The sequence below is a fragment of the Cucurbita moschata genome, unplaced genomic scaffold (genome assembly GCF_002738365.1).
Source record: "Cucurbita moschata cultivar Rifu unplaced genomic scaffold, Cmos_1.0 Cmo_Scf00007, whole genome shotgun sequence".
NCBI lineage: Eukaryota > Viridiplantae > Streptophyta > Magnoliopsida > Cucurbitales > Cucurbitaceae > Cucurbita > Cucurbita moschata.
In genome coordinates, this window is record NW_019268523.1 from 4,305,333 (window position 1) to 4,317,845 (window position 12,513).

The 12,513-nt window shown below is 35.3% G+C and overlaps 2 protein-coding genes across 3 annotated transcripts in view; both read right to left on the reverse strand.

Annotated features, from left to right (window-relative positions):
* The window catches only part of LOC111445501 (translation initiation factor eIF-2B subunit beta-like), an 8,983-nt gene extending 4,123 nt beyond the window's left edge, over positions 1 to 4,860 (reverse strand). The window contains exons 1-8 of the mRNA XM_023083917.1: positions 4,644 to 4,860; positions 4,508 to 4,564; positions 4,251 to 4,405; positions 3,686 to 3,973; positions 2,124 to 2,253; positions 841 to 948; positions 422 to 524; positions 174 to 299 (exon numbers count right to left, since the gene is read on the reverse strand). Coding sequence (XP_022939685.1) covers positions 174 to 299; positions 422 to 524; positions 841 to 948; positions 2,124 to 2,253; positions 3,686 to 3,973; positions 4,251 to 4,405; positions 4,508 to 4,560 — 963 coding nt within the window. The 5' untranslated portion in view covers positions 4,561 to 4,564; positions 4,644 to 4,860. The remainder of the gene's footprint in view (positions 1 to 173; positions 300 to 421; positions 525 to 840; positions 949 to 2,123; positions 2,254 to 3,685; positions 3,974 to 4,250; positions 4,406 to 4,507; positions 4,565 to 4,643) is intronic.
* Positions 4,861 to 6,053: 1,193 nt separating this feature from the next.
* Positions 6,054 to 11,401, reverse strand: LOC111445229 (deoxyhypusine synthase-like). Of its 2 annotated transcripts, XM_023083492.1 has the most exons (8): positions 11,240 to 11,401; positions 9,192 to 9,409; positions 8,894 to 9,061; positions 7,775 to 7,993; positions 7,607 to 7,693; positions 7,431 to 7,536; positions 7,111 to 7,346; positions 6,054 to 6,411 (listed from the first exon to the last, which is right to left on the reverse strand). In XM_023083492.1, exons 2-8 carry the CDS (start codon positions 9,387 to 9,389, stop codon positions 6,307 to 6,309), a joined length of 1,119 nt encoding a protein of 372 aa, XP_022939260.1. In that variant the 5' UTR covers positions 9,390 to 9,409; positions 11,240 to 11,401; the 3' UTR covers positions 6,054 to 6,306. The 2 variants fall into 2 exon arrangements, with proteins under 2 accessions (XP_022939260.1, XP_022939259.1); XM_023083491.1 differs by lacking the exon at positions 11,240 to 11,401 and having other exon boundaries at positions 8,894 to 9,057; positions 9,192 to 9,324.
* Between the last annotated feature and the right edge of the window lie 1,112 nt (positions 11,402 to 12,513).

Below are 12,513 nucleotides of genomic sequence, written 5' to 3' on the forward strand. Positions count from 1 at the left end.
TTTTTTTTTTTTTTTTTTTTTTTTTGTAAACATGGATGACATATCCCTTTTGTAACTTTCAAACAATTTGGAGGTAAAAATGCTCGGTTGCTAAATATTTTACCAAAATTCAAAGAAAAAAATTTGATAAGAGCAAAATTCAAATTTGAAACAAGACTAATTAATAACATCACCTTGTGACTTCCAGCTAGAACGACAAAAGGAACAGCATGCCTTTTAGCTGCAAGGGCCACCATATTCAAACCAACAGGTGCCATGACACCACCATTTGCCATGACAGCATGAGCTCCAACTATTACCTTGCAAAACAGATTTGAAGATGAAGCTATCTCATCAGTTGTCAAGTCCATCCCACTTTATGCATAAGTTGAAATGAAATGCATTTATATATGTACAGACACACACTAAAGCTACCACCTACCATGTTCACCCGGGAGATCATGGCAAAAACTGCAGAATCAGTAATAAGTGTGGTCTGTAAACCTCTTGTAACCAACTCCTTAGCAAGAAGATGACCCTGATATCTGTTGTAACATTCAGAAGAAACCCGTGTTTGAGTGAACCAAAAGTATCAAAGTGTAATATTGTTAATTCATCACTAAACCCAAGCATCAGTAAATTTTTGGCATGTTTGAGAGTTATTTTTAAATAGTTAAAATCACTTTTTTCATGTTCTAGATCACTCCAAAACATGCCTTTAAGCATTCAAAATTAACTTGATGTTTGATTCTACACTTTTAAATGTGATTTTCATTCCATTAAAATTGATCTGAATCAATAAAAATATATTACGAAGTGATTTGAAAATGAAAGAAGTGATTTTAACTACTTCACCCAGACCTTGGAGCACCCTCAGCAACAAACACCCGGAAGGACCTTTTCTTCTCCTTAGCAGCACAAAGAAATTCCAATACTGTTCTGGAACTCCCCAGAGTTAATATTACCTCGCTGAAAATTTTGGCACTCAATATATGTGAGGATATTGAAGTAAAATCTTGAAGAGGAAATTCTAAATTATAATTCCATAATATAAAAGTCCTCTAAAAGTTCAAATTGCATATTTTAGATTGAAGGCAGAAACAGAGAATAATGCAAGTAAATCGAATACAAACTTAAATAGTAGAACATAGACTGAAGCTAATTTAACAACAGCAAGAAAAGATGAAGGACATCTGAACAAGATCAACAAAACGTTGAATATCTAACACATTACTCACCCTTCCTATTATAAGCCCCACAACCTCAACATTTTTACACAACAAACCCCCTATCCTTATTCATAGGCCTTGCATTACATTACACTACTCACTTAGCCAACAAGGAATTTTGTTACCTTATAACCGTTATAGTTACGGCTACCATTCACTAGAGATTTGATCGCCAGCTCCCCTATTATCAACTCACTAACTTTCTTGACCTTTTGACACTAGGAAGGCACCCCCATACATGGTCTTACGACTTGGCGAAGACCTGCGGTTGCTAATCCTATCTTTTTTATTATCTTTGACTCATCATGATCATGTGAGACACAAAAAATCATTTATTCAATCATCAAGGTAATGATCCATCAACCTACTAGTTCATACGGTAAGGGGCAGCTTCATTCAGTCTTTGGTTGTCCAAGAAATGCTTGTTTTACATGCTCGCGGAGGTCTCTCTAGATATATCTATTAAATTAGTTGGTCATAAGGATAAAAAGGAAATAGGAGCATATCCTACTTGTCTATTCTCTCGGGAAACTTCAGTCTTACCACTTGGTTTCCCATTTTAAAGAACTAGAAAACCTTTTCAATTAGTGGAGCAAGCTGCAATCCGCCCTTCCAATCTGAGACCAAGCCTTTTATATAAGAGGTGCCTTTGATATAATTGGTAACAATAGTCCAACTTACCAAAATGGAAATAGAGCACACGAAGCAAACAGATGAAGGTATTGCTCAGGGACCTCTTGATTACAATAAAATAATATACATGGAATCTACTTCCCAAAGTAATTACCCTTTACTGCTTCAGTAAGATGGCTCATATCACAATGATTTTAAGGATACAAAAAAAGAATATATATAATAATAGTAATAAATAATAAAAAGCTTAGCCTAGTAGGATTAGTTCTACATGAGAAATACTTTTGATGAATGTGCTCAACTGCTTGCTCAGCAATCTGTTCATGACAAGTTGCAATATCCTGAATAAGCTCGTTAACAGCTTCAATTACATCATGCTTGAGTTTCCGACTCCTCGAACTTTTATCAGCAGCTGTCAATGAGAACAACTGGTTAGAAAAGCAAAACTAGCATTCCAAATGGTAAAAAAGTAATACCTAATTCCTAGTTCATCATTCACATAAAGGCATCGCATCAAAAAAGTGTCAAATCCCAATTTACTCTAGGAGGCAAGAAGCAGAACATTACTGTGATATCATTATAAACATATATCTATAAATTTCAACTCAACAACAAATTATTTTTCACGCTTAAAAAGTTGAAATATATAATATCCGTTGAGGGGTTGAAGAAACCAACTACAAATTGACAGAATGTCTGATAACAATGTTTGGTCAAACGAGATGGCTGTTATGGTTCTCTTTTCTTTGATTGGGGAGTTTGAGTTTAAACCCTAGAGGGGTTTTCATACTTGGAGCCCTAATCCTACAAGTGACTTTCTTGTAACTCATTCTTTCAATAGTTTGCCCCACCCTTTCCCTCTAGCAAGTCTGTTTTATCATCACCTTTTAAGATGAAAATTCCAAAAAAGGTGAAGTTCTTTATTCGGCAGGTAGTCCTCAAACAACTTAACACGCTTGATCGGCTTATGAGAATGTTGCCTCTTTGATTGAGCTATTTTGTTGCATTTTTTGTCGGAAGGCAGAGGAAGACTTAGATCATAACCTAGGAATTGTGATTTCTTGCAATCGATTTGGAGATATTTTTATAACATTTTTGGTTTTCTGATGACTAGAAATTAGAGACTGCATTGAAGAGATCCTCCACTTTTTCATGAGAAGAGGAGATTTTTGTGGCAAGTCAGGGTGTGTGCTTTATTGTGGGGCTTACTGGGGGGATGAACCATTTTAGAAGAGTGAAGATGGACCCATGAGATGTATGATCCCTTGTTAGGTTCAATGTTTCTTTTTGAGATTAGTAAGGAAGGCTTCTTGTAATTATTCATTAGCTCTTTTTTTACTCAATTGGAATTCCTTTCTTTAACAGGATCTCCTTTCGTGGCTTTTTTTTATCCACCTGTGTTGTATTCTTTCATTTTATCTCAGTGGAAATGCTTGAATGATGATTTATCAAAGAAAACCAGGCCTTGAGAAAAGAAAATGGAAAACCAAATATGTCATCACAAATATATGTTCGAGCAAGCCAAAAAAAAAAAAAAAAACAAATAATTTTTATCTATATATATATAAAACAAAAGATGATATTGTAATATACAAATATTATATTTCAATCAAAGCTTAGATCAATGGATAAAGCACCAATTATTATCCTAAAAGTCAATGGTTCAATCCGCACCCCTGCAATTGCTGAGCTTACACACATATATATGTATGGGTAATCAACTTTTAGTGAAACAAATCAGTAAATATTTTGGATGCTACAATAAATGGCCTTGAAGCACAACATAAACATTATTAAGTAAGAAAGAAAACTAACACTAATCAGCATAAAAGAAGGAAGCTCACACTTGCTTTTTCCTTCTGAATCACCTCCAGATGATGAAGTTTGATGAACAGACGCTTGGTTGGGAACATCCTCAAGAAGAGTTTGCAAGGAAGGTGGCCGCAAAGTGCTTCTTGCCGCAGCTGCAACAGCAGCGGCTGAGAGGGCCGGGTGATCATCTTTTTCACTGTCATCTTCATCATCACTAACCGCTGATAAGCTCAACCCAGCAATAGAAGCCGTGGTAAGAGAGAGATCCTCCTCTCTAATAATGTGCAAAACACGCCTCACAATATTTCCCACGGCAAGCTCTGCAGTGTTATACATTAACATATAAACGCCATTAAAAAGCTAATAAACTACTAGATTTAAGACGAGCAGAGTAGCTGGTAATACAGAGGAAAATGCTATAAATCACAGTAAAGACAATGTATACAGTAACATGGCCAGGACCGAACAATGTTAACTGAGATGTAATTAACGCTTCATTTTCAGCCTGAATGAGAAGCGTCCATGGAAACACATCGACTATAGCCAAACTGGAGTTCTAAGCTATCATAAACAAAATTAAGAAATTAATATATCTACCAACAGGATTCGCAGCAATCAGCTGCTCGCCAACAGCTTTCACAGCATCAATCAAAGCAGCCGCCTGATTCGTGTAGGGTATTCGCTGATGAGAAATGACAGAACGAAGCAATTCGGCCGTATGCTTCGCAGTAGCCAAGGATCCCTCAATTTTACTGCCACAAAATCATAACAAAACGAACTATAAAAAAACGGTCCAAAAAACACACAAGCAACAACTCAATTTCCAGAAATATCAACAATCCCAAAGAACTAACCGCTTCTTAAGCTTGATAACGAAATCATTCACAAGAGCTTGCACGTCTGGCATAATCCTGAACGGCAAAAAAATCGAAAACGCTCAATCTAGAAAACATACATAAACGGAGAAAAAATGGAAACGCGTACACTTACAGCGAATATGGAAGAATGAAATGAGGAAAACGATGGATGCCGCCGGCCACAGAGATGAAGAAATTTGAAGGGAAACTCCGGTCCGAGTTGCAGCAGTGGAATCTGGGCTTCGTTCTGGAACTGGAAGCCGAAGTCAAGACGTTCTTCAGTTCTCCCTTCCGTGGCCCTTTCTTCTGAAGCCTATGTCGGGTTGAAATTGGACCTCGGTTGATTTTTTAGGCTCTAGATTCGAACCCATTTTTCTTAATTTTTGTAATTTAACCCCAAAATAATTTGCAATTTTGCCCTTCAATTTTAGCATATTCCACTTTAAATTTTGATAAATAATTATAATATTTATGAAAAAAAAAATGTTTAAATAAATTCATATAAAAATATTTTCATCAAACACTCATGTTGGTCGAAAATAAATAAATAAATAAAAGAAAATTTATTTTCATGCATCGTCAATAAATTATAAAAACATGTATCGGATATGATGTGTTATCGAACATGCTCTTAATAATTATACTACACGTGTTTCGTGAAAAATTACTCTCACCTATCTTTACAAAATTATTTAACTCATTTATGTGAATCTTTAGGACTTTGCATACGATAACTCGTTTGCCCGATCATTCCTATCTATCGAGTCTTAAAACACCATAAAGTAAGGATAATCATTTTTTGCTCGAGAATATTCAAACCTACTTGAATGTTCGATTGCAAAATCGTAGATTAAGAGTTACGAGGATGAGATTGCATTTTGAGTTAAAATGAAACTAAAAATCATTCGAGCAAAGCAATAAACTTAAAAGAACATAATTGAAGCCACAATAATAATTAAAATAAGTGGCTCGGAAAAACTAGGATAATTATTTTATATAAAGCTCTATTATTTTCTTTTTCCAGCTTCATCGAGTAAAAAAGGTTAAAAATATCTTTACCTTTGTAAAAAAAAAATGTCAATTTTTTTTTTTACCGAAAGTCATATATTGATACCTTTATAATATTATATCCAAACTTTTTAATATTATTTTTGAAAGTTAAGGAGTATTTTTGAAATGTGGCACAAACCGTAAATATATATATTAAGTTTAAGTATTTTCAATCCAGAAGTCAAATATTCAAATGTCGGAGAATATAATTTGATAATGTAAAGAAATAATGAATGACTCCGGAAAATAACTTGACTCACACAGTCGATCAATCACTTGAGGGCTAAGGAATAATGAATGACCCCGAAAAATAACTTGAAAAAATATTTAAAAAAAATATATATTGACGATGGATACCATGTTTAAGAAATACGCTAATACGCTTCAACTTCATAAAAAAAAATTAAAAAAAGTTCAAACTATCAATATATAGACGAAACCGTTCATCTAAAACTCATAAATCATCTCCAACATTTTTAAAAGTTAAAATGTATTTTTTAAATAAATTATTAATAATTTCTGAGGGTCGGCCAATCTAACAAATATTGATCAACCAATGTGCTTTGAGCACAAAGATTTAGAGCAACTCATTCTAACATGGGATGTGGTGAACATTCTCATGGGGGAAGGTGGTGTTTCTGGACTAGAGTCTCCCCAAAGTTTCAATAACTTAATGTAAGCCCACAGAGTTCACAGCACATCATAAGCCAATTTAAGGATCAACAAATCAACATTCGTACCGTGAGTTAGCGCCCCGAGACGCCACCATTGCCCAGCATGTCCTTTTCTCTTCGCGAGGCAAATGTTTCTGCGACGAGTAATGGGAACGCAATTGTGGCGTCACAATGTACCTGGTTTTCCCACGAAAAGAAATTGATTAGAATCATAACTTTGTACTCTTTAGTCAGTCAGAGAGCAATGTGTCGAGGATTATTGAAAGAAGTAGTCCCACTCCGACTAATTAAGAGGAAAATCATAAGTTTATAAGTAAGGAAGAGACTATCTCCATTCGTGCTTCCTAACATAGTATTAGAGTCGTACCCTTAACTTAGCCATGTCAAAAGAATCCTCAAATTTTGAATAAAGAAGTTGTGAGCTTCGAAGATGTAGTCAAAAGTGACTCTCAAGTGTCGAACAAAGGGTGTACTTAGGGCTCTAGAGAAAGAAGTCAAACCTCGATTATGGAGAGGCTGTTTGAGGGCTCTATAGGCCTTAGAGAAGGTTTTATGGTGTACTTTGTTTGAGGGAAGATTGATGAGGATTATTGAAAGGAGTAGTCCCAGGTTGGCTAATGAGGAAAATCATAGGTTTACAAGGAAGACTATCTCCACAAGTATGAGGCGTTTTGGGGAAACCAAAAGTAAAGCCATGAGAGCTTATACTCAAAGTGAACAATATGTCATACCATTGCCGAGAGTCGTGGTTCCTAACACACAAACTATTCAAATGCATGAACTGGAAGCCAAGAGGCTCTTTTGTTAACGAGATCAAAGAATTCAAGAAGCCTAGAGAGTGTAAAATGGTAATGGAAGTGGAAGAACGAGGCAGACCTTGACAGTCTTGGCCGAACCACGAATTTTGCCCCAAGAGACAGCCTCATCGGGGCGGGCTCCAGAGTCACTTCCATCGAACTCTTGAGCAGTGTTGATGAAGATGGCATAGTCTGCACCATTACGCATCATGTTGGCATTGCAAATATGATGCTTAGGGAGTCCCCCACCAAGAATTATCATTCCAGTCTTCCTCGGACTGGCATGGACTGCTTCACCATTCATGGCACTAATATCTGTCCAGTTACATATTACATCGTAAGAAACCGAGCTTTCATTCAAATAAAAAGGAAAGAAAGGAAAGAGATACAGGCCCACGCCTTGAATGACGTCGATAATCAATCCAGGATTACGAAACGAGTGGAAATACAACATGTCTCCCAATGAGCCATCAGTTAATCCTGGACAGAAGACTGGAATATTGTTCTGCATAATATTAAAGGCAACTGATAATGATGAACATAAGAACAGGTACAACGATTCTATTAACTTTTACCTTATAAGCCCAATAAAGATACGAACTCTTGTCGTTTATTTCTCTTCCCAAACGTCGGGTTACCTTGGACGGTGTCCATATTACATTCTATGGAGATGAAACAAAATGAATGAGAAAACTAGATAAACATTACAAAGAAAAACATGAATATAATCTTTTAGTAAGTACCTCTTCAAGTTGTTCCTTCAACATCTGATCCAAAATTGGGATAATCCAGTCCTCAAATTTGCAATAGTTATCATTAGGAACCAATAAATTACCGATGCGATTCAACCCTTTTGATCGAAGAACTGCTCCCGAAAGAGAAAAGTCGCCTTTATATGTGGGAGCGAGGCATTTTATAAGATCTTCTTCAATACCACCAGTTGTAGTGACAATCACATCAACCTGCAGTGACATTGAAGTAGCCCCATAGTTAGAGTCCATATCCAAGTCGAAGTGCAACGTACTCAAAGACCTTTATAAGTAAGTGTTTTCCCTAAAAGGAGAGCAAAAAAAAGGTGTCTATTACACATGAGAACACATGTGAAGCACAGTTTTATCTACAATTTTATCTGAAGTTTGATGTGATTTTGTGAGATCCCACGTCGGTTAGGGAGGAGAACGAAGCATTCTTTATAAGAGTGTGGAAACCTCTTCCTAGTAGACGCGTTTAAAAAACCTTGAGGGGAAGCCCGAAAGGAAAAACCTAAAAAGGACAATATCAGTCGGGGGCTTTGAGCTGTTACAAATGGTATTAGAGTAAAACATCGGGCGATTTGCCACAAGGAGGTTGAGCCCTGAAGGGGGTGGACACGAGGCGGTGTGCCAGCAAGGATGTTGGGCCTCGAATGGAGTGGATTGAGGGTTCCCACATTGATTGGAGAAGGGAACGAATGCCAGTGAGGACACTGGACCCCGAAGGGGGGTGGATTGTAAGATCCCACATCGATTGGGGAGGAGAACGAAACATTGTTTATAAGGGTATGGAAACTTCTTCCTAGCAGACACATTTTAAAAACCTTGAGGGGAAGCCCGAAAGGAAAAGCCTAAACAGGACAATATCTGCTAGCGATGGACTTAAGTTGTTACATATTTTAGTTATTAATGTAACATGTACTGTGAACCAATATAATTTTATACTAAAAAAATGAGCAATTCGATGAAAACATGCTGAAATTAACCATAAAAAAAATGATTATCAAACACATTTTCCCTGAATTTTTGTTCTAAAAAATATGTAAAACTATACTGAAATTAAATCCCAAACAAGTTGTTAGCATCCAGTACAGCGGTAGTTTAACTCACCATATGATGTTCAACAAGATAACGAATCGTGTCTCGAACACCAGAAGAAATAAGATTAGAGGTGAAACCAAGAAAAACTTTGCACCTCGTCGACTCCCGAAAGATTGGATCCTTCTCCTCCTCGGAACAATCTTCTGTTATACTCTCATCAGCAAGCCTCCAATCTAACTTCAATCCAACACAGTATCATTTCTCAAAAGTAAATCATCAATGCTAAAAATAAAATGGGACTAGATGCGTATGTTAGAAATTTCCGATGAAGCAAAGTAAAGGGAGGTCGGTTTTCATGAAAGCTTACCATTTGATTGACGACTTCTATTGCATCTCCTAAATTCGAGGCTTGGAAACCAGTGGAGACCATGGACCTTATAAGCTTCGAGTAGTTTACGCCTTGATTGAAGTCATATCCCTCGATTTTGATTCTTTTCCCTTCGAGATTCTCCGATTCCTTAAAAACCGTGGCGTGCACAGATGCCAAAACATTGTTGTTCTCCATCTCACCCAATGCTTCACTGCTGCACAAGGCATTTACATGTAACAAAAAAAAGAAAAGGCATTATTATTCATACCTGCAACAAAAAAATCTAAAAATAGTTGTCTCCGGTTGGTCTGCACTAATACAAGTCATTTGACTGCTAGAATCATGAAACTTAACGCTAATAGGCAATATTTATATTTCCATAATCCAAAGAAAATCTCCAGCTTCCATGAAATTGGATAGGCTGAAGAACTATACAGGAAACGAACGAAATTCCAAGAGAAGTAATCATTGTGAGATCTCACATCGGTTGGAGAGAGGAATGAAACATTCTTTATAAGGGTGTGGAAACCTCTCCCTAGCAGACGCGTTTTATAAAGCTTGAGGGGAAGCGCGAAAGGGAAAGTCCAAAGAGGACAATATATTTGCTAGCGATGGGCTTGGGTTGTGACATTCATTTCAGCAACAATAAGAGTATAGAAAAGGGCAATCCTTGTAACTAAAGTTGACAACGTGATTTCTTTCTTTCTTATTTTCCAAATTTTATAACAAGCAAATCTCAAATTAAAACCATCCAGAAAAACCAAGCATAACCTTCTTCTAACCATAATCACAGCATATATAGTTCCAAAAGAGTGAAACAATGAAATTTTTTGTGGAGACGAGCAATCAAACTCGTGATAGAGAGAGAACAAAAAAGTAAGATAATGAAAAGGGAAAGGAACTAAACAAAGAGTTTGAATGAGAAGAGAGACATATGGGGTATTACTGTAGAACCTGTCTCTCTTTGATACTTATGTCTATCTAGACAAATCTTTTTCTTTTTTTTTCGAGTTTAACGATTGTGAGAAAAGATCAACCCAACATTTGGAATGATAATTTGTAACGGCCCAAGCCCACCGCTAGCAAATATTGTCCCCTTTAGGCTTTCCCTTTCGGACTTCCCACAATATTTTAAAACGCGTCTGCTAGGGAGAGGTTTCCACACCCTTATAAAGAATGTTTCGTTCTCCTCCCTAACCGATGTGAGATCTTACAATCAACCTCCTTCAAGGCCCAGCGTCCTTGCTGACACTCGTTCCCTTCTTCAATCGATGTGGGACCCTCCAATCCATCTCCCTTCGGGGCGCAACGTCCTTGTTGGCACACTGCCTCCCTTCGGGGCTTAGCCTCCTCACAGGCACATCGCCAGGTAACCAGGCTCTGATACCATTTGTAACGGCACAAGCCCACCGCTAGCAGATATTATCCTCTTTAGGCTTTTCATTTCGGGCTTCCCCTCAAGATTTTTAAAACGCGTCTGTTAAGGAGAGGTTTCCAAACTCTTATAAGAAATGCTTCGTTCCCCTCTCCAACCGATGTGGAATTGGTATCTAATCCAATCTCGGATTGGCTAAAACTTTTTAAACCACCTACATGTGTTAAACAATCTACTTAATTAGGTTAATTGTGTTGATAATCTTTGATTATTTAGCTTCGTTAGCCGTTGAGGAGAGAATATGGGAAGAACATCCCCTTCATCCTCTCCTCTGTATTCAGTTCACTCTATTATAACATACCATAGACTGCTCTTACTTCAGTAAATTCAAACCACCATGGATGATTGTTGATTTAAGGGGGCGAACTTCAATTTTCACAAAAAGCTCCTTGTCTTAATCGCTACCACAATTTTAATCTAAAACTCATCAAACTCAACTATAGTCTACAACTATCAGCTTCGTTCCCTGCCGAACAAATAAAGTAAAAATCTACAACTATGAACATGCTGATGTTGTTCTGAAATTAAAACAAGTCCTCGTTTCTTGCATTACACAATTCTTAATTTGAGTTGTTGAGAATAAATACATAGACGGAGTTTGTAAGAATACCGTTAACAGTATGGAAGGCTGGTAATAACTGCAAGTAGAATACGGTGGCGGCACGAGCGGAGAGAGACGGCGCGGGCGCCGGTGGCACTGAACGGGAGAGAGACGGCCGGCGAGAAACGGGGCGGGTGTGAAGAGTAAGACAGATGAAAAGGATGGGTGTGAGGTTTCCTCCTATTATTCTATTTAATAATAATTTTCTCCTTTTGTCGGCTAAATTGTTTAAGTAATATTTTACTTAAAAAAATATAGTTTAATTTTTTTAAGTATTTAAAAATATTTTTAAACTGTCAGATTTTCATTAATAATCTTAATATTTTTAAAAAAATTCAAAGCTTAAGTTTTTAAAGGTTTATTAATTAATATAATATTAATAAAAAATATAAAAAGTAAAAAACGAGAAATTGTTGAATTATGAATTTAAATGGAAGATAAAAAAAGATTAACTTATAGAGGGTAGATAATTGTTTTACGACCGATAATAATTTAAAAAAAAAAAATTAATTGACGGCACAAGTGATGTAAAATTAATTTGTACATTATTTAACTGACAAAATAAATGGTAAAAATAATTTTATTATCCTACACTATTATAAATAATATAATTTTTTGTTTATTAACTATGTTTATTTGTTTTAATGAGATTTTTTAACCAAAGTTTTAGTGTATTTTATTAAAAAGTTATTAATTTGATGAATTTCTTTGTATACTTAAAAATAAACCAACAACTAATATATTATATTTTTCTAAAACAACATTTAAATAAATTAATAAAAATATTTATAAATTTTAAAATTTGGACAACTTTAAAAGAAATTTAAAAAATTACCACAAGTATTATTATTTTGTGTTTAAAAAATAAAGTTTCATTAATATTATTCTTGAAATAAGTTACTTTTATTAAAATAATTTTTTTTACTGATGGCATAGAAAAAATGTCTATTAACACTTCATAGATTATCTACAAAAAAAAAAAAAAATTTATAGATATTTTTAAAAAATACTTTAAATATTAATAAAATTTTTGGAGAACTCAATCTAAATCTATTTAAAAAATAATATATATATATATATATATATATATATGTTATGGTTTATTTTTAAGGGTATTATTTCAATATTTTGAAAATTTAGAAATATTTGAGGAAAAAAAATAAATTTTAGAGATATTTTTATTAATTATTTTTACAATATTTTATATATTTTTTTCCCTTTCCTCCGTAAGCGTCACATATTAGACTTTTTTTTTTTTTTTTTTTCTTTTTTCTAAAACCATT